The sequence below is a fragment of the Motacilla alba genome, chromosome 4 (genome assembly GCF_015832195.1).
Source record: "Motacilla alba alba isolate MOTALB_02 chromosome 4, Motacilla_alba_V1.0_pri, whole genome shotgun sequence".
NCBI lineage: Eukaryota > Metazoa > Chordata > Aves > Passeriformes > Motacillidae > Motacilla > Motacilla alba.
Window position 1 is genome coordinate 27690059 of NC_052019.1, and position 21909 is coordinate 27711967.

General features: G+C 40.7%; 1 protein-coding gene across 8 annotated transcripts in view; it reads right to left on the minus strand.

Moving 5' to 3' along the window:
* Positions 1–21909, minus strand: part of DLC1 (DLC1 Rho GTPase activating protein) — a 244427-nt gene that overhangs the window by 22793 nt on the left and 199725 nt on the right. For 6 of the 8 annotated variants that reach the window (XM_038136748.1, XM_038136747.1, XM_038136746.1 and 3 more), the window contains one exon: positions 2534–2605. In XM_038136748.1, the coding sequence (XP_037992676.1) occupies positions 2534–2605 (72 nt within the window). Of the gene's footprint in view, positions 1–2533; positions 2606–15058; positions 15083–15349; positions 15500–21909 lie in introns of those variants that run through there. The other 2 variants (XM_038136751.1, XM_038136752.1) reach the window with 2 other exon arrangements.

A 21909-nucleotide genomic window follows, 5' to 3' on the forward strand; every position in this document is an offset into this window, starting at 1 on the left:
TCCTTTCCTTAAGAGATTATTTAGGTAAACAACTGGGAGAGTGAGGGGGAGGAAACAATGTTGGCAGAGAGCTGAAAATTTACTACAGCTCTGAAGCAGCAAACACATATATATCATTTACTGTACTCCACAGATTCCTGACTGTCATACAGGTCCTGATCTGGCATTCCTTGCACAGCTAAAACTCCCACCCAAAGCTGCTGGTTCTTCAGGGCACATAGAAATACAAGGTCAACCTATGAGCAGACTGCTGCAGTTGCACACAATTTTCCTGATCCAAGTAATTGTCTATGAATTTTTTAACTTCTATAGACTGGGAAGAATGAACTGAAATGTGGGAAAGAATTAAGACTGATATTAATTTCTAGAAAGGTATTTTCTATACTAACAGAAAATGAACTCTATGAATTTTATTAAATTAATTCATTTTCTATAGCAACAGAAATGAATTCTATGTCCTCATTTTCACAGCATCATAGAATGGTTTGGGTTAGAAGGACCTTAAAGTACATCTAGTTCCAAGCCCCCTGCTATGGAGAGGGACACCTTCCACTAGACCAAGTTTCTCCAAGACCAACCCTACCTTGCCTTGAACACTTTCAGGGACAGGGTATCCACAGCTTCCACAACTACCTCAGGAATACAAATCATGACATATTCTGCAAAATGCTAGAAATTCTGTATTTTCTACAGAAAATTGCAATTTTAGTAAAGCAAATGGCAAAGGTTCACTGATTAATCTCCCATATTAAATGTACACTTTGTGGGAACACACCATATAGGCAACTCCTCAGAACTCTTGTACTATACCCAATTGATTCACAGGCCTCCCATTCACTGTTTTAAGTAGAAAGTGCAAGTAAAGAGAGTGAGCACATTCAACCTGTATTTTTCAGCAGTGCTGATGTAAGTTTTTCCACTGGGAAAGTTGTATCTTAAAATGTCCACAAGAGAATGTGTGAGAACTTAAGTGAGAGAGGTGACTTGAAAGAAGCTGATAGTCTGCATAAGACCTTTTTTTTAATGCTTAATCTATGCTATTGCTGGCTTTGTTGTTGCTGCTGCCAGGGGGGCTTGCAAAGGACAATGGTATATTGTTTTTCAGTAAGGACAGCTGTCCTTTCAATGGGTATGACTGACCTTGCTCTCACTGCTTCTCTCTCACCTCTGTGGTCCTTTTGATGTTAGGCAGGACATGCTGCTACAATAGAAACTTCATCTAAGTTTAGCATCTCTAGGAAGGGCAATGGTCCTACACAGGTAGGACATGTTTTCTGAATGCAAGTAATTTATTAGGGGATTTATGCCTCAGTATTATAAGAAACCCACAAGCCCCCATATTCAGCTGAGAGTTTTGTCTCAGTTGTAACAAAGACTGGAAGTACAGTTCCAGCTCCATATCCCAAGAAAGTCTTGGCATCTCCATTAGCATAGAAAAAAAAGAAGGAAAGAAAAAAACAAAAAATAAAAGGAAATTTAATTTCTGGACAGGCAAAGAAAAGTTTTGCCAAGTGCAGCTTTTGAAAGTGCTATTATCATCTCATATTGCAAATGCAGCTGCAAATCAAAGCTAAACAAGATCATTTTTCAAGAAGGTCAGCTCAGCATTTGCTGTAATTTTCAGCAGTTATTCACTGTAATAATGAACTTTCTATGCTCGTTCTTGCAAGCAGCAGCTGGAGTTTGCTTCATAAAAATGAAGAGGCAGTAAAGAGTGCATAATAATTTCACTGCAATGAAAGTAATTTTAAGTGGTGTGGGGGCAAATTCTGAACAATAATATAGATATATAAAAAGCATGCCACATTTTAAAACAAATTTCTATATGCTACTCTGCGTCAGAGTGTGAGAACTGTATGCCAAACCTGCAGGTTTCTAGTGGGTTGGAGAAGCAATGAAGAAAACAGCTCTCATTGAGCAAAACCTTGTAAAAGCAGACACACAAAATGAATGCATCCCAGAGAAGGATAAGTGACTGCGGGAGGCAGCCACTCCTCTGAGGAGAATCTGCACAACAACAGCTTGTATGTTCTTTTTCCCTTCATAGTAAGCCTGTCTAACTTCAACCCAAACCATTCTGAATAAACATACAGGACTTGGGAATCATGAGGCATGCAGACATACCCATGCATATGCAGAATTTCCTACTACTGTTCCATTAGGAGAGCTGGCCAGTGGAGCTGTATGCAGCTTTCATATAGCACTGCCCCAAGACTGGGCTTGTAGCAGTGGCTGACTATGCTCCTTTCTGTTTTAACCAGAGGGAACTCACTGCAGTGCTAACCTTTACATTTGTTTGATGATGCTTGGAAGATTCAGACTAAAACAGAGACCTGAAACAACTCCTGCGTGCTTCAGAGTCTCATTGGGTTTGTTACATCTATGTGTGTAGTGGGTGGCAGAGAGCAGCCCACTCCGTAAAAGTCATTTTATGTACTGGAACTTCAGTGGTGCTCCTGAATCTCATTCATTGGTGAATATTACACCTTATTGTCCAAAAGTTGCTGGAGGAGGATTGAATCCAGGTGCCTACCTTCATAAAGCTGCGCATACTGTGGGAACCCAGCAGCCCGCAGCCAGTCACAAGCTTCCTTGGCCTCGATTTCTGAAAGAGGACAGAAACAAATCACCCTCTGATTAGTGATCTGCAGAGAAAAAACTTCCTCTCCACCATTTCTACTATTCCCACTGCAAAATAAGCACAAATGTTTCCAGAAACTTTGAAATGAGACACACGTTTGCTTATCCCAGTTTGCTTTTCTTCTCACTATCAAACATATCTTAGATTTTGGAAAGTCACTAATGCTCAGCTGCTATTTATTAACAGCTCATCATTTCAATAATAAGATAAACAGGCAATAATGAAAACTGCACCAGTTATGGTTTATCCTGTACAGTATTTGTTAACACTAGAAAAAACAATCTGCAACCAACATGAGCAGTGTTTGTTCAGCAAATCTTATGGTCCTCTTGGCACACCTACTTTGTCTTGACAGAAATTCCTTGCAGAGCTCGCATTACTGTGCACTTTAACACCTTGTAGATAATACTGACAGACTCAAGTCCAAGAACAACTGACACACTGTACTGCAGCTTATTCAAGCACATATTTACTACCCAACAAGAACCTAGTTTCATTGGAAGTCTACGAGGTATTTATGAGTTACTTGGTGTATTACAGGAAGGTTTCCCTCACACTGCCCAAAACAGCATGCCACAGAATGAAATTATTCACACACATATATGTTACACAGAAAGAAAGGAGTATTAGTCTGTGAATAAATCACATATAAATTCATCTGCATCTTGATACACGTAGAGATAAAGAATATGTTATCCTACTAGCACAAACCAGGAAAATATAAAAGGTACCTAGGTATTCTCCAAGTGTTGAAGAAATGGACTGGGCTAATTACAGCCTTCAAAAAAATTCAATAAAGTGCTACTGGGAATTTAGCTCCCTGCTTAGAACTGGTCAAACAAACAATGAGAAATCAGAAAGTATTAAAGTTTGTCTGGCTTTCATTATATTCACTGTTCCTGACGGACCAGGAAACAAAAGCTTCATTATGCACAACTCAGTACACAATTTTGCCACCTACTTGGAGAGGATACTGTGGCTACCTGCTGCAGAAACCATGCTCAAAGGGGCTCGCTCAGAATTGCTCCAAATACAGGTTACAGCATACAGAGCATTGAAAAGCCAAACACAATGCAAGTAAAATATCACAAGATTTTGTCATGCTAAGAAATATTCCCAGTGAGATATAGGTACACAAACTGGATGAAATGGCAGGCACATTTTAGTGTCTTCAAAATGATGGCAACCTCACTCTCATTTTCTAAATTGCTACAATGGTGTTAAAAGATATGTGCTTTGCCAGACTACTTTGCTAAGACACATATCCAAACCAAGAGGTTAAGGTGAGCCAAAACACAACATTCCAGATAAATAAACATCTAAAAATCCACTCCTGTTGAAGTCAGGACAAGCAAGCATTTGTGCAACTTGTGTTTGCTTCACCTTTGGGTTATGGCACCATATGAGAACAAGCACGTACAGACATATAGACTTAGCTACTGATTAAGAAAAGGCATTCTTTGATTCCAATTGCAAACTATCACAAAGTTTTGCTTAAAGTAGTATTTAAATTTCAGTATGCTAAGGAAATAAGTGAGAAATTCAATAAGGAAGGTAAAAAATATTTGAAACTTGTATGGCTAAAGCAAGAACAATCAAGATGATAGATTAATACTTCAGAAGCAATTAAAGTAGCAAAGCAAAAAATCTGCAACTAATTTTTAAGAGTACTTGAAATAAAACACAGTATCTTACAGGCTACATTCTGCAGAAGTGCTTGGATTGAATGAGAATTTTGCTTGATTTAAAACCAGGAAAAAAAATATCCTAGATAACAAGCATTTGGCAAAAAATGCAGGGAGATGCTTGCAGTGCAATTTAAAAAAGCGTCAGATTCCTTACTACTACAGGCACTCTTCAATGTGTTTAAATATTTGTTCACAGGTCCTTTACTGAGCACCCCAGGTGTATGACCTGTAAATTATTTCTAGAGCTAGAAAATTATGAATATGCATTCACTGGACTTTTTTCACCATTCTCTACAGAGGCTTTGTGTATCTTTCCTGCAAATGTGCCAGGGATGTCGATGTTACATTTTATGGGCACCCAGCTGTCACATGCCTTTGAGATTTTCAGAGCATATTTGCTTTCAAAATACCTCTGTGAATCCTCCAAGAAGTTTAGGCAATGAAACACCTGAGTTTTTTCTATCTGTCCACAAGAATTGCAGAGAACAATGACACAAGTGCACCTGTCCATTGATTAGGCCATGTAAATGCCTAGGGTTGGGTACAAGACTGTGTTAAGTGTTTAAAAGCCATATTTGCCCCATTTTCAGGGGGCAAGTTGCAAGTCCTGTTGCAAGTCCTGGAAGGGCAAAGGGTTGCAAGTCCTCTTGCAAGCCCTTGAAAGGGCGAGGGTTTGGAGTACTATCCTGAACAAGGGGCCAGGGAGTGCCCTGAGGCCAGGGCTCTCTCCATCTCATCTCCACCCACATAAAGCACGGTTAAGAGAGGGACATGATGGGTACAGGTGACAGAGCGGAGGTTGGACCTAAAAGAGTGGCTCCTCCTGTTCAACTCAGGTCAGCCAAACTCAGGATTCCTCCTAGACTGTACTCCTGTGTGGTGTGACCATACAAAGGGAAAGGGAATTTTTTAACCCAGCTTTCCTATTTCAACCTTGTTGGCTAGAGTATGAACAAAACTGCATATGTTTGTGAAATTCAGGCAGATCAAAATACAGTGAGAGGGAGAATCCAGCCCAAGGTACACCGAATAAGCCGCACAGAAAGCCGAGTACACTGAAAAAGCTTCCACACAATAAGAGACACAAATTTAAACAGCAGAGAGCTCGTCTAGGTAAAAAGTTCATTACTGCAGCTTAACTGGAATCTGTGTTTGAGAATAATACACACTGGTTAAACCTGAGCTTCTGGCCAAATAATTTAAACAACCTTAGAGGAAGAAGCTCATTCCCACAGTTTCCAAATTCCAGCTTCCAGCTGAGCAGCATTAGCCCTGGGACTCTTGGCTTGCTAGCTGCCAGTTTCATATCCAAGTGGACATGAGAATATTTATGTGCAAGTCCTTGTCATCCTGATCAATGGCAACCAAGATAATAAGAGACAAAAGAAAGAAGAACAGATCTTCCAAAATCAGACTTTCCAACTACTTCTAAAAACATTTAGAAGGGACAGAACACTCAATTGCCTTTGTTCAGTATCCCAGGGGACATAGGTTACAGATAATTATCTGAGCTAGGAACTCACTGCATTTGCTTGGTTGGGGCCAGCTAATAGCCACAGGGAGGAGAGGAAACTTGCATAGGAACTCTACACTGCTTTCCAACCTATTTTAGGAAAGTCCTACTTCAGCCACAATTTGCAAAGCAATTTCTGATCAAGAGCTGGCAGCTGAACTGATAAGCTGCTGCAGGCAAAGGACTGGAATCACTCCCTCCTTCCCACTCCATCCCTGCAGTGCCACTTCCTTTCTGAATCAAACATCCTTGCTAGTTAAAACCTTTACAATAAACTACCATTCAGTATACATTCCAAGCAAGAAATGTATGTACTGCTTTTCAGACGTGCATCCTGTGCCCTCCCCCAGCAGCAGGAGGTTCTTGTATGAAAAACCACTGGCAAGAAAGAAATTGTGCTATTATTTCTAAATGTCCTAATAAAAAAAAAAAAAAACAAACAACCAAAAACCCAAAAAACCTCTTAGAAAGTAAAACAAAACAAATTTAAAAAACCCCACCCAAATCCCCAAAAACCCCAAAAAACTACAATGAAGTCTTTATTCTTGGTGTCGTGTAAGCAAACAACAGGCAAATGTGTTAAAGAGGAAACAGGAAATTTTTATTGGAAACAGCTTTATTTGTTAGTCTGTTTTACAAAGCAGTCCTCCATGCTCAAATCAGGGGTAGGAGTTCCTTTTGTGTATGGTTGGGAATCATTAGTCCTTATTTACCCACTTCCAGAGGGATTAGGAGAACTCAATTCTTCCCCAGAGTAGTAAATGAAAATGGGAGAGTTCCCTTTTTGTAAAACTTTGGTTAATCTTGGTTCCTGGCCTCACAAGTTTGCAAGTTTAGACCTTCAGAGTAAAAATATCTCAATTAACACCTTGTTTGAAAGTGCAGTTGCACAAGGGAGAACTGTAAGATGTCTACAGTCTTTTGTTAAGGATACCTTCTCTCTCATAGAAAAGAAAAAACATATAGTGATGCTGCAATAACATTCTTTCAGAAAAAAATAATCATAGCAGTCCAGTTAAGACAGCAACAACATTTACTTTCATTCTTCTTTTTCACTTCCATGAAATCACATGCAATTTAAACACTAGTTCTTTCAGGGTCTTCAGGACAAGGTGCAAAGCAGATGTATCTTTGTACAGTCATGCATTCACTCAATTTTCACCTAAGTGCTAAACATCTTATGAACAGTTTTTCCAAGCAGATGGTTTCCTCTTGCCTCAACTCAGCCACCTTTACAATCATATTAGCACCTCCACTCATCAGTTCTACTCATCTCACCTTTTGGCTCTCTTAAGAGAGCAGCTTGTAAAAATCTGTAGTGAAACTGGTAAAATCAGCATTGTCAAAATCAAATTTAAGAAAAAAATGGGCTTCACTTCTGAAGGCTCACCTCAACGTCCTACATAACAACTGGTTTTTTTGAGCTTCTTAATTGCATCTTGGTCTTAATTTTTAAGTAAGTTATTCTAGTTGAAATTCACTATTTGACTTTTTTTTCAGAAGAGAAAAAAAGAACTTGTAGAAATTGAATATAGAATCATCTTCCTGAATTAGCTTGTGGGAGAGGCTTTCCCATACAGTGCAGAGAATTATTCCAGATTTTCATAAAAGCTGGAGATGAACACACTATCTCCTTACTTTAATGTCTAAAACCCCATAAACTATCTGCATGTTTGCTAAGGCACAGAGGAGCACATGGAGCAGAGAGAGCACAAAGGATGCTTCCCCATCCAGGACTGATGGTCCAGTTTGATGGCTGCAAATGGCTGGCACTCTCTTTTTCTGTCTATATCAGAAATTACCTCTCCCTACCTATCATGTCCCTCTGAAACTTCTGGTGCTTTGCAAAATTTTTGTTCAACTCAAAAGCACTGTCCTGAGCTATTAAGAAACTTGAGATCATTTAGGATTTTTTTTTAAGACCAGCTGTGGTATATGTGAGAAATACTCTTCTTTGGATAGAATTCCACTGCCCAAGTACACAAAATCATTTTTCCTAGTGCTTGAATTGCATCCCTGACATGTGAATTGTGGTCCCAACATTAGACCTGATCACAATATCCAACCACTCAGTCTGTAGATACATGAACACAGATGTGAAATCTGAGACAAACCGGGGAAAAAACTGCACTGTGGCAGCTGTCTACAAATGAGCAGTGCAAGCACTGAAAATGATAAATCAGCTCTGTGTAATGTCATAAGCCTGCAGCCCTTTAAAGTTGGGACAGTACGACTGACTTGCTAAGAGTAAGCCTGTTATGTGTCCAGGGCCTCAGATGGTTTTCACTTTGAAGATATGCGACTGTTGCTTGAAAATAATTAAATTCCTTCTCATAAGTCTGTTTTTTCTCAAACTTATATGGTTTAATATTCCTTAGGCAGTATCATTAACTTAGTGCTCCACACCTTTCAAGAAAGCAGCACATAGCAAGGACTAAAGAAAGCAAAACTATAATTAATGAAGAACGACATTTTATAAGGATAATGCACTCAAACACAAACTTGGGAAGTTTGTCAATAAACGTTCAACCACTAAAAACTACAGCATTCTGAAAATCCCACTAAAAGCTCTTGCCAAATTTCTAACACACTTGGAATTTCTTTTACTTCTAGGAGAACAATCTAATCATATACAACTGCTCTAGAATAACAGTCTGACACATTCAGTCCATGAAGGATGCATTTCTAGAAGAACCAGTGTGATCAAGAGAATATAAAGCACAGCTTTTGAACTGATTATGAGCTTGCTGGTTTTGAAGTGAAAGCTAGCAACTTTCCAAGAGAGTTAACTTTCTCCTTTCACCTTTAAAGTGCAAGTTACATTTTGCATTTGCAGCTGCCTTTTTTGATGTGCTCCTCTATTTCACTATGCTTCAATTTACCTTCTACAGTCAAATGATACATGCTGTGACCTCCACTTACTGCTGCCTGCCTCAGCAATCAATTTGAGCCAGCATGGATGCACGTGCAATTTTAAGAAAATACCTCTTATTAAAAACATTCAGAGGGATGGGGAGAGGGGGACTCACGAATTCTTAAGGCAAACCATATATGACACCAAATACATATACTGCTTCCTAGTCATAAAACCCCTAGAAACAGTGATGAACGTTACTCAGATACTCCACAACTATATGATGACAACTAAAAAAATCCTCTCTTTGTGTTGTCTCCTGCTGGCTTTGGGTTAAACATGGGACTGACTGGCTTTTTCAAGTTACAGAGCCTTGAAGCAAGACAGTAACTATGCAGTTGATGTTATGTATAAACCACAGGACACTGGGAGAAGAAACAGAGTATGTTTGGAATTTGTGTGGGAACAGATGAAGAAGTAAGGAAACAGATGTTAAAGATCATATATTGATGTTTTCTCTGAAAAAAAAAGCAGGAAGCTTGAACACCCCCCCCCCCTTTTTTTTTTTTTTGGTCAGCAGAACTTTTGAAAAAAGCAAATGGCTTACTTCCACTGATAGGATTTCAGTTTTTGTTTATTTTTTGTTTATTTCCTTACTGATGAAAGCTAAATAAAAAATAAAAAAAAAAAATTAAAAAGTGGCTGGTTTCCAAAATATCTACAGAGGTGTATGTTGGCTGCATGTACTTTCCCTCCCTCCCAACTATACCAAATTACAGAATACAGTACTTTTAATTGCTCACTAATACTCTTGCTAGCACAGCAACCACAATACTGCTTTTGTGGACCAAAATCTAATTATTAAACTTGAACCTCTTTTTCACAGTCTTCAGCATATCAAAATCATTTCAGAACTTTTTCAGCTCAAAATATAAAAAGAGAAAAAACATTTGTTGATTAAGGTAACACTTGTTAAAATCAATGGGAGCCTCCATAAATTTCAGAGGACTTAACTAGGATTTTCCCAGTTGGATCCGCCAGTCTCTAAAACCCAGCAAAACTTTTGCAGGAATAAATGGGGTCAGTTTCACTATTTTTAGCATGGGGCCAAACCCAGGTTTTCATCAGAGCACAAGAAAGGACAGTGCCCGATGGCAGGAGGACAGAGAAGGCACAACCACCACCTCCAGAGCATGCCCTGGCTGGCAAGGGGTCCTTTCCTCTGTCAAGAGGACCAAGCACAACTGATTAGCTCTGAAAAGCACCAAATCAACATGGTTTCAGGAAAAGGGCTACTGAAATAAAGGATATTCCCCATGTGTCTGTCAAGCCCTTTCCCTATATGCTCTGTAAGAGATTGCAATTACTGCTTGTTTTCACACCACTAAATATGCTCCTAGCTGCCCAAAGTTAGCTGCATTGCTTCCTAACTTGTTGAAGACTTTGGGAAAACATGTTCTAGGACACAAAAGAATCACCACAACTACTAGTTTACACTGCAAGTTAATAATTTATTCCTAAATATGGTTTTGTTTTGCTTTGTTGATGATTTGGAGGTTTTTGTTTTGTTGGGTTTTTTTTTTTTGCATTTTGAGCATATACAGGAGAATTCAGAAAAAAATTTAAAAACCAATGTGATCTGAAGATAAAACCTAACTTTGTTTAATCAGAAAACTATAGCTTGATGTGGCAGTTTTCCAGTCATATAACAACTCTTTTTATAGGTTAAAGATGGTCTTCTCCCATCTTGTTTTTAAGAAGGTTCACAGATGAAGAGGAACAAGATGTCAAGTGACTTAAAAAACCCTCAAGAAATAATTGGGCACGTGGGTTATTTATCTGGCCTGCTTAACACAGGGTGGTCTTGGAGGAGGATTATTTGGGGCAGAGAAAGCAGTTAGTCAAATCCTCTGATGGAGGTCATGTTGACAGATTCCAGAGTGAGAACCAAATCCTCCTCCAAAGAGTGGGAAATAGAAGATGACTTTAACCATCTCTTCTCTCAGAAATTACCTGGTCAGCATGACCTTTGAGAACATACTGAAGGGCAAACATTAACTGTTGCTAGTCCCAAGCCCAGCACTAATATGCACCAATTGCCCCTTGTCTGCGAGCCTGTGGCGTGCAAAGCTCAGCTCAAAGGCTCATTCAGCTCCAGAGGGAGGCAAAGGTGAGCAGGCCCAGCACGACAGGTACTTCATCTAAAAATGCATAAAATGTGGGCTATCTGTTCAGATCTAGGAAATAACAATGCTGTAAGAACTGATCTGAACTGGCTCAAAGGTTCATACTAAAGAAAATTGATTTTCTAGACAGTTAGTTCCTTGAGCTTGTTAAGCCTCAACCTCAAAACTATCCATGCATGTAGGAAGAACTGTATCGAAGATTGACTACCCTTACATCATAACCATTTATGGTCAACCTCATTGATGATCCAGTCCCAAAGTATATTGTATCATCCTGTGGGGATGATACAACACTACATACAAAATACCAGCGGCAGTGAACAGCCCAGCATAAAGCTAATTGCATCACAGACAAATTCTTTCTTCCCTGAGGCAGATTAAAGATGTAAACATGGATTTTTCCAAAGCAAATATTACTATGAATGTCCTGTTTTTAGATATTAGAGACAGTTGCAGTATTGTCTGTGATACTGCATCCTTGAAAATGCTTCTCTCAGTACAAGATCTAATGGCCACATTTGGTATGGATGGAAGAAGAAGGAAAGTTAAAACAGATCATGAAGCTTTACACTGGAAAGATTCTTGTGTCTTATGTGCACAGGAAATCTGTTCTTACAACTCATGGAGAACAGAGGGAAGGGTGGCCAGCAGAACATCCAATCCTATGGGTCCACAGGGTCACAGAGAGAACATCCCCAAAATGCAAAAAATGAGATGAGGGAGGAGGGAGGAGGGGCATGTATTGTTGATAATCCTGAAACTTCATTAAATTATAAGAACAGGTCTGGGAAGGTCAAACTGTGTCCACCACTGGCTTGAGCAAATGTCTTTCATGCATCTCCTCAGGAATCATTCTTAGTACAGACTACTGCATTTGAATAGAAAATTTTAGACAACTATAAAATAAATATATTTAAATCCAGATCTAAGGAACTCTGCACCCTTTAGACTTTAAAAAAATGCCCCACAAGAAATAAATGAGCCATCCTATTGTGTCTTTATAAGGAGAGACAAGATAACATTTTTTTCCTGATCCTGTCTCACCTACCACAGTCCTTCCCAAGGGAAACTAGACAATATTTGAAAGAATATTCATCCCAAGAAATAAAAATGCTTGTCATACTCAAGTAGTTCAGAATGGTCCGTAGTATTTATTACCTGTAACTTTCAGATAATGAAACTCAGTGAACTACAGCTACCTGGCTAAGTCATTCTCAACCCTCTTTTAGTTCTGCCAGTTTGACCAATGGTATACTGCACTAGCAGATCTACTGATTTCAAAGATGTGCTGAGTGGGATAGGGTAGCACTGTCAGCAAGAATGGCCAAGTAAGTGTCTAGTAAAAAGAACCAGAAACTTCCAGTCACAGTCCAGTCCTGTGCCCCTTTCATGAGAATTGCTCATAATTGAAGACAAAATTTGTTTTTTCCTTTGAACAGGAGAAGAAGGAAAGATAGGGAAAAAAAACCAAAAAAAAAAAACAGAAAAAACTTTGCAAAAAATTTTGGAAATCAAAAAACATGGAAGACAATCCTGATACCCTGCACCACGCAGAATTACTGATTGCTTAGATACAAGCAAGAAATATGCCTGGAATTGCTGAAATTACCAAAATTACTGTATATCTACACTTACTACATTACTGTAGAGAATATAGAATTTTGCAATTAATTCACTTTGAAACACCAAGATTCAAACTGTAAGCAGAAAAATATGATACGCAAAGAATATAAATTATAAAGGGCATCATCTCCTTATTTAGTGGAGATCAAACTGGCAAATTTTCTGTGAACTGTGTATCATTTGATTGCTGTATTTCTATAACATGCACAGGAAGGAAGGGGAAACATCTGAAGTTATTTTTATTTCCCCAAGTCTTGTGGCTATACTGTATGAATGCTAGGGTGGGTCTGGCATTGTCTGAAATGTGTCAGGGTCCTTTTGCATAGCCTCATTTCCTTCTTCCTGTCGCTAGGAAGGATAGCTAAGCATGAAAAGCGCTTGTTTACTGTACAGGACCATCCTGTTAAGCACATGAATTCTCTTCCTCTGTCTCCTTTTAACCAGCCGAGGGTGCATTGTGTTTATGCTCAAGCCAGTAGCAAAGCTCCCATCAGAGGAGAATTGGAAGAGAAGTCTGAATCTCTCAAGAAGCCCAAACATAACATACTGTGGTATTCTGCCTAGAAAAAGAAAATTTATAGTGCAAACTGCATCTCTAAATATTTGCGGAACTCATAAATTCACATGCCTCAAACAAACCACTGCCTACAATGTAATGAATCAGAAGAGCCAGAAAAGTAAAACCAAGCCACCTCATCTCCTTTTTCTAGGAATCTTAATATAAACATTCAACATCAGTGAATGAGTACAACTACAGTACCTTTCTTCTACACCCCACCAGAGGCAAAATACACTGGGTATTTGTAAGTTTCCATGAGGAGCATCAGTCTTCCTCTCTGGCCCAGCAAGGGCAGCTGCAGAAGTGGCGGGGAAGACCTTGAGTCAAGAATTAAAAATCCTAGACTGAATCTACACTTCTGAGAAATAAAAACCAAATAAAACCACCAGATATATTGCTGTTAGCCACCACTTTGAAATAACATTTTGTGACATGTAGGAAGTTTAAGCCTTATGATGTTTAAAACAATGTAACAGCACTTCCTTTTGATTAAAAAAGTATCAATTAACCACAAGTTATTTTAAAAGAAGATGGGATCAAGAAGTCCTAGAGGCCCCATAGCTCCAAATGCTCTGATTTCTATGAACTTGTAGGTGAAAAGAATATTGTCAAAACAATATCTACATCTTCTCTTACATATACTGTATTTCATAATCAAAGAATCTCAGTCCTAATTTTGATCCCATCAGCAAACTGAAGTAGTAACCCAAACCCATTAATTTGAGAGACATCCATTCTACTTCCTGGCCACCTCAGCCTTTTTCTTTTTGTTTTTGTTGCTTCTACTGGAGATGCAGAGCAGGATGCCTAGAGGACAGCAGTAATAATACCTGATAAAAACACTACAGCAGGCTGCAGCTGTGGAATCAACAGACACACCTAATACCAACTCCATGTGCTGTCAGCCAGCAATGGCCTGCTTGCCAGACAGATGCTGAATCAGTCTGGCACCGAGATGTTGAAAGATTCATACTCAGAGGCTCATAAGAAATCTGCCTATTATCTTCCTTAAGTTCACTACAAATAGCCTTAAAACATAACCTGACTCAGAGAATTGTTATTGAACTGCTGTCAGGAATTTCTTGATCAGGGCAGGGCAATTCAAACAGATCACACTTACTCCCATAAAAAAAAAAAGTAAATAATTGATGGCTAAGGTAAAATTGCATTCCTCAGTCTTTCAAATCAGGTGTGTTAAGTACTGTGACACATCAGGCAGAACCTTCTGACTTAGCTAAATACATGGTTCAAATGTAGTTATTTCTTCAAATTTTCCCAAAGAGAATATCAGGGGACAAAAAACCCGAAAGAAACCCGCTGTACCAATACTAAGTGCCTTGACTGGCAACAGAGCTCATTAGGTTAATGGCAACACATCGCTCACAACTTCACAGTTTCGGTGGAACGAAGTCATTGCTGCGGTTTGCAAAGAAAGGGAGGGTGACACGGAACGTAAAACTGACCGACTGGAAAACGGCATCGGCTTTCTGTTTTCCTCGAGAAGGGAAAAAGGAAAAGGGGGGTAGGGGTGAGCCCGTCTGGCAGGAGGTGCTGCTCCTCCACCGGGATCAAAGCCGCCGGGGGTGACATCAGGGCTGGCCACCGCCGCACGGGGGGAGCCACCGGGCTCCTGGAGGCCATCGGGCTAATTACGGAAAACTTCAAAAGGAACTCGACGGTTCCCGTCTCGCAAGGGCTCCCAAAAAAAGAAAAAAAAGCCACCCAAAACAGAGAGAGACGAAAATTAGGGGGAAAAAAAAAGAAACGGAAAAAAACCCAAAAACCCAAGCAAAACCAAACCACCGAAAAAGAAAGATGCGCCGCGGTGATCTTCAGGCAGCGGCCGCATCCCGAGCGGCGCTCCGCGCCCGCGGTACCCCCGCGCCTCAGCTCCTGCGCTGTTAACCCTTTCGGCCGCGCTTCCGAGCACAGCCACCGCGGCCGCTTCCCAGACACAGAAGTCATCCCGGGCTCCCGCAGCGCTCCCGTCCCACCTGGGGCTGCCGCCGCGCCGACGACGCTTCTCACCCGCGCACACGAACGGGCGGCGGGGCCAAGACGCGCGGCTGGGGACGGACAGCCCCGCGGGACGGGACAGCCGCCCCCCTGCCAGCGCTGCCTCCCGGCTGCTGCGGGACAGCAGGAGCGGGATCCCGTCTCCGTCTGCCCCAGGCGCTGCCCCCGCGGCACTTTCCGGCAACGCCGCCCGCGATGCGCGGAGCCTGCCCCCCCCGGCACAGAGCCGCCACCCCCAAAACGAGCCGGGAGGGGATCCCCGAGCTTACGTGTGAGGATCATGGTCTCCGCCGGCCGCGGCGGCTCCGCGGGACTGCCTGCGGGGCCGGCTGGCTGCGTCCCTGCCTGCCCGCCTGCCTGCGCGGCGGCGGCGGCTCGCAAGTGCCACCGGCCGCGGAGCAGCGCAGCGCCCGCCCGGCCCCTGCGCCGCCCCCGCCCCGCGGCCGCCCCGCCCCCGGCCCCGCTCCGCGCCCCCGCCGCGCCCGCTGAGACCCCCGAGCGCGGGCACGCGGCTCCGGCCGGCCCTGCCTGGTCACGGCCCCAGAACGCCAGAGAGCGGTGACACACGCGGACACGCTGCACGCTGCGCACACGCACCCCTGCACACGCACACACACATGCACACGCACACGAGCATGCACACTCACACGAGCATGCACACTCACATACACACCCCTCTGCCCTGTCCTCCACTGCACGTGTGGGGAGGCCGGGGGAATGACACAAACCAAATGCGCTCAAAAAATGGCACAAAGGTTTCTTTGCCTTTTGTTCCTTTGGTTTTTAATGGCTGTCAGCTATGGCGGTGGCCAGGTTTATAAAAACTAGTCAGCAAAGCTCTCAGTACTTTTTCCATGAAACACAGAGAAGAGAGTTGACTGAAAAGGCATCATGGCTCGTTGGTGTTACAGATTGGAGAGGTTTGGAATGGCCAGGCATGGGGGATGCTGAGCCTTCAGCCAGAAGCAAGCCATGCAGGGTGACCAGGGCATGCCAGTTCCTCCCTCTCCAGACAGCGTGCTGAAGAGTGCTGTGAAATTTTAGAATTCTTGAGCACCATCAAAGTCTCGGTCTGAACCTGGATGGAAAACAAGCATTTTTCCTGTGGGGACTGCAGAGCAGAGCAGTGATAGGCAAGTCTTGAAGATAGTGAACTAAGTCTGGCTTCCTAGCTCTGTGTCTGGCAGTTGTTGCCTACACCATTTATTCCCCCTTTGTATTTTGCAAAATTTTTTTGAATGCTTGCTGCTTGGTTGACACATTCAGGACTGTAAAACAGCCCAAACTAGGTGCTTTTGAGCAGCTGCCAAACTATGAGCATGGTAAAAAGTATTGTGAAAATTTGAAAATATCTGGACCCTGTCAAAGATTACGATTGGTTCGTTTTCTTCTAAGCCAACATCATATTTTGTATTCACTGGTGTTATTCTAATGTTCAGTTGTCATTTCTGCACTATGAATACAGATATAAAGTATACATAGTGAGATGCTTGAGCTGGCAATTTCCTGAAGAATAAACATCTCCCCCTTCTAGGAGGAGGAGGCTGCAAACTATGGCCAACTGGCCATTATAGTGTTGTTTCTGGAAACCCCTACACAGCTCTAAATCATTAATTTACTTTAATGGCACAGAAGAGGATGGAAATGCACTATATCTTCAAGCTTAACTTTACATATGTTACCTGCTTTATCAATTACCTCTTCATATCTAACCTGGCTTATGCACTTTTTGGCATAGCCACATTTACCTTCATTTTTGAATGTTTCTTGTAAGGTCAGGATATATGTTTATTAGATAGGTCAGGCACATAAAATGTTAATTCCTAACTCTAGCATGGGGAAGACAGACATATGCTATGCCCCAGCTGTTGAACAGCCAAAGTAATCCAAATCTAATTGGCTTTCTGTAAGTATTGTCTTTCATTTTATGCAGTTGGTAGACCAGTAAGTGTCAAGAGTCCTGGCGAGATAAAATATACTGGTTGCATATTGTGCGTGATTCTCAGTCTGAATTCCAGGAAAAAGAAAAAATAAAAGAAAAAAAAATGAAAAAAAAAAAGAGAGAAATTTCTCCAATACATATCCTCAAAAGAAATGGGAGGAAAAAAAGAAAAAAAAATACCAAGAACGTGTAGGGAAACATGCTGGCCCAAAGGCATTTATATCACAATAATAATGCTGGCATCAGGAGACCACCAAGTGTCAAGTTAATACCCTCTGTAAAATTCAGGGTTTGTTCCTGTAAACACAGACTGCCTAGGCTGCTTCCTGGACCAAGCCTTCATTTTGTATAGGAAGCTTTTGTATAGGACCCACGGGAAGCTTTTGAAGGAGAAGAGAATGGACTTCACAGAAAAAATGGGAAAGGTTGGGGCAACTTGGCATTGTGAAAGGGAACTCAAAAAAATCTAAATATGAGAGGAGATATGTACAATAGTGAAGTAAAATCCAAATTGAGAGGGTTATGTGATAGTAGCAAATCAAGAATTTGAAGTCAGAGTTTCATTTGAGGATTCTGAGAGGGGTGAGTGATAAGATCAGTGAATACTTGACAAATGTGTCCCAGAAGATGGGAAACTCTCAGTAATTAAATCAAGGGTTATCATTCTTCCCTCTACCACTCTGTTAAATGGCAAATGAATGCTATTTAATGATGATGCTGGCAATGAAACACTATGCTTGTGCTTTAGTTCAGCACTCCTGTTCTACTTGCAAATCTAATTAGCTTCCACAGTAAAGGAGGAATCTCCATCCTCATTCAGTCTCTGCAGCCATGTCAGAAACAGTGACTTTCTGTGATGGAGCAGTCTGTCTGTAGGGATCATTGCTAAATAGATGCTGGAGGATTATCACTGACCTGGATTAAATTCTTGCTGGTAATCTAAAAGAGAAAGGCTTTGATTGTAGTTTGTTATCAACTGCTGAAGACACACAGTCACTCGGGCTTGCATTTTAACTTGGTATTCTATAGGGCTGCTTAAGCAGTATTTTTGGAGCTGAAGCAAGGCACCAGTCTCACATTTGCTGTAAAACGTGCTCGGAGGAGCATTCCACCTGAGGCATGGGTGTTTAACAGGCTACAAACACCCTAATCACTCATCCGGCTTTAAAGAGTGTTGTGAAATCAGAAGAGCTTTGGCCTTTAATATTTTTATTTCTTTATCTCTCTGGCTATTCAAAGAGCAGGCAGCTGCCTGACAGAGACACAGGATTTTGGAAGTAGCCTGCCTAAGAGGATTGTTTCTGTGGAGTACTGTTATCCTTAATGCAATCAATGAGCTCTTGCTGGATGGTAAAGTAATTGTAAAGGGTTGCCCGACAGGCACAATTACTCAGTTTAAAAGGTGAATTCTCCTTCTGTTGTAACTGCATAAGGGAGTGATTTGCAGGAAGGCATCTAATAATAAGGACTTGATTGTCCTCTGCTTTCCCTCCCAGGCCCAAATGCCTTAATGGTTAACTGTACCCCTGTCATACTTTTTCTTCTAAATAGTGCAGTACTCAGAGAAGTTCCAATTCACAATTAGTCAACTGACCTGCTGGTACAAACACAGGATTGTCAGACACATGACTGCAATTCTAAATGCTAGTATTAATATCCTCTTAGCAACAGCATGATAGATTATGGAGCAGTTTCAAACTGAGTTTCCAGGCCTCTGCTTCTGGGCTTGGATTCCTTCTCGACTGGGGTATATCTGTATGCAGTATTTCCACAGTCCAAAGCACTTTCATGTTCCAACCATTGTCAGTGAAATAATTAAGTCTGAATTTTCTAGCACTTGACTTTCCTGAAAGTAATTACTTCAAGAAGTCTGTAATTGTTCAGGCCTCTTGACAAAGAGTGTTTGCACTATCGCTTTGCAGAGATAAGTGACACTAACAGTGCCTTGCTTCCAGAGAAGGAAAGACATGGTTTCACCTACTCGAGAATCACAAAATGAAAGAAAGCATCTACCCAAAATACTTTTCCACAAAATGTATAGTAAACTCACTATATTGCACAAACAGAAGTGCTGCTCTACAGCATGTAATTTATGGGCTCTCTGCTCTAGAAATCTTCCTATAAAATGAACACTATTGGAATATTACCAGTTTGTCATGTATAATATAGACTCTTGTAGATGATCCCAGGCAACATTTAGTTGGGTGTTTTGCCCCTTTTTTTAAACAGCAAAAAACAATAAAGAAAATTAACCTTGCCTTATTCTTTGTGGTCCGTATAAGCAGCTATTTTAAAACAAGAGGTAACAGCTCAGTGCTTTTGCCTACTTTTGAATGCCATCAAACACTGTGAGTTCAACAGCTCAGGCTAGAAATGAAATAACTAAGTTCACACTGTGAACTTTTTAAGAAAAACTCTATTCTCTAAAGGCACAAGAGAATAAGAAACAAAAATATAATTAAATTGACAAAGATACAATTTAATAAAATATAAATATGGAAAAATAAAATAGGAGAGAAAATCAGTATTTTCATTCCATTTGAAGCAGAGATGATGAGCTCTTTAGCTTACATGGTATACCATTGGTTTATAGAAAACGGTGGAGATGTAGGGTATTTTTCCCATATTGCAATTAAGATGCTGTCACAGGTGAAGGTTTATTTTTGAAGACTGCAGAATTTTCTGCTGTTAATGGGTCAACCTTCCCTTCAATTAAAAGCTATATTTTTACCTTAGAAAGGTGATTCACCTTTGCAAAAATAACCAACTGAATTTAATGTTCAAGAAAGTAGGGAAAGTAGGTAGACTAAACCTTATCTAGAAGAAGTGCTTAGAGAAGCATAGTTAGAATTTCCAACCTGTGATGAGAGCTCAAAGATGATCCAGAGTAAGAGTATGGCTTGTGACACATAGAAGTCCTTCTTCCTTCTATTTGGAAAAATTCAGAATAACTGTACTATTACTGATAAAGACAGCATTCCTCACAAAAGGAATCCTAACCTGAAATTATCAGGATTAAAACCTCTGCAAGTGTGTGGTAAAAATGGTTGTGTAAGTGAGACCTAATGGAAATGCAAGTTAAGGGCGACTGACTGTTACACTGCATTAGAGAAAGCTGCGATGAAGGTTTGTCTTGGCCAAGGCACCATCCCTAGGTGTAGTGGTGGTAATTGCCTTAGTGGCTGTGTGGCAGCAGAGTGGCACCAGGAGTCATCTCCAAGCCCTCTCCCTTCTTTGTGGGTCATTTAAAACGAGACATCGGTGCCCAAGTCTCACCCCAGTTCTCTTCCTCTGTGCTTACAAATCACAGTGTGCAATCAAGTGTGAGGAAGATGGCACAAAGGATGCTTTTACTCAAAATATGTACTACAAAATGATCAAAAAATGAGCAACTTGATTATGGTGTAAAATGGTGGCAGATAATAAAGCTCAACTTTGTGTTGCCTGGCAAATAATTTTTTTCAGAACAATGCTCTTGTTTTCACTCTGTGTTCTTGTGACAGCAACTATAGCATTGCTGCATCAACCTGCTCTTCACTCTTCAGTTTTAAAGCAAGTAGATTTTACCTTCCACCTTTAGAACCACCAGTTTCCAAGGCATTCCAATGTTAAGATGCATTTCTATAAGCCTCATTCTCTGTTCACACATGACCTCCAGTCTGATGAAGAAAAAAGCTCAGCTTTTAAAGAGACAACAGTAACCTTTCATTAAACAAGATGTAAGATGTAAGTTGCCCATTAAAGTAGATGAAGACTGAAAGATTGATGCCTTGAACATGTAAAAACAGTGATCAAAAATTGGTTTATGAAGCAGCTGTGTTGTTATGTTATGCATGAGATGCTAGACTTTTCAGCATAAGACCCTGAGACTGTGTCAGCTATGCAGAGCCCAGCTGGAGTTAAAAGGAGTAAAGGGAAAGGAAATAAAAATTTTGGTTTTGTTTTTTTGGTTTTTTTTTGGGGTTTTTTGGGGTTTTTTTGATTGTTTTTCTTTTTGTTTTTGTTTTTTGCTTTTTGTTTTGTTAATTGGGGGTATTTTTAATTATGTTGAGTAAAAAAATTATGAACAATGAAAAATTTCTTTTCAAAAGCAAATTTTTTCTTACTTCCATCTCCCATCTTGTGAGATCCAAGGCTTTTTACCTAAATGAACTCTATATTCATTAAACTTATTTCCTCTGGAGGAAATAAGCACATGCACCCACCTGGACCAGTTGACCATTATGTGAGAGACTGTTGCTGTTGTAGCCTTGGGGAAATCTCCAGGACTCAGGAAATAATTTTAAACCCATGACTCTGTAAAGCATGATAACTATGGCAACTGGGACACATACATCGTGATGGCTAATTTCACATCAGCATTCATCAGGGAAGGTACTAGCTTGGTACTACAGCATGGAGAGTAGCTATTGTTAAAGTCACGTGAAGCTACCGGCACAGGGAAGATGGAAAACACATGTTAGTAAGCCCAGTGGTCAAAGTGAGGTCTGGTGTAAGTCATAACAGATTCATAATCCTTGGTCCTGTTTTTGACAGCACAGTAGACTGAGACCCAAAATACCCATCTGCAGTCTTGTTTTAACTTATCAGGCAGCCTTGGTCTATCTAATCCCCTTCTCATATTTCATTTTTCCTTAGAGAAATTAGGGAGAATAGTACATGCCCTTTTTGCAAAGTGTTTGAGAAGTACTGTAAGAAGTACTTAATGAATTTATTTTTATTTATGTCCAATAAAAGTCCTCTTGCAGACTGCTAGTGTGGCTGCTTCTTTTGTTGTCTATGCCATGCTCTTGCTTATTGTAACTGAAACCGGGCTTATAGCAGCAATTACCTTGCCTTTTACTGGGAGATGTGTACATGCAGACAGTTATTTAAGAGCAACTTAAG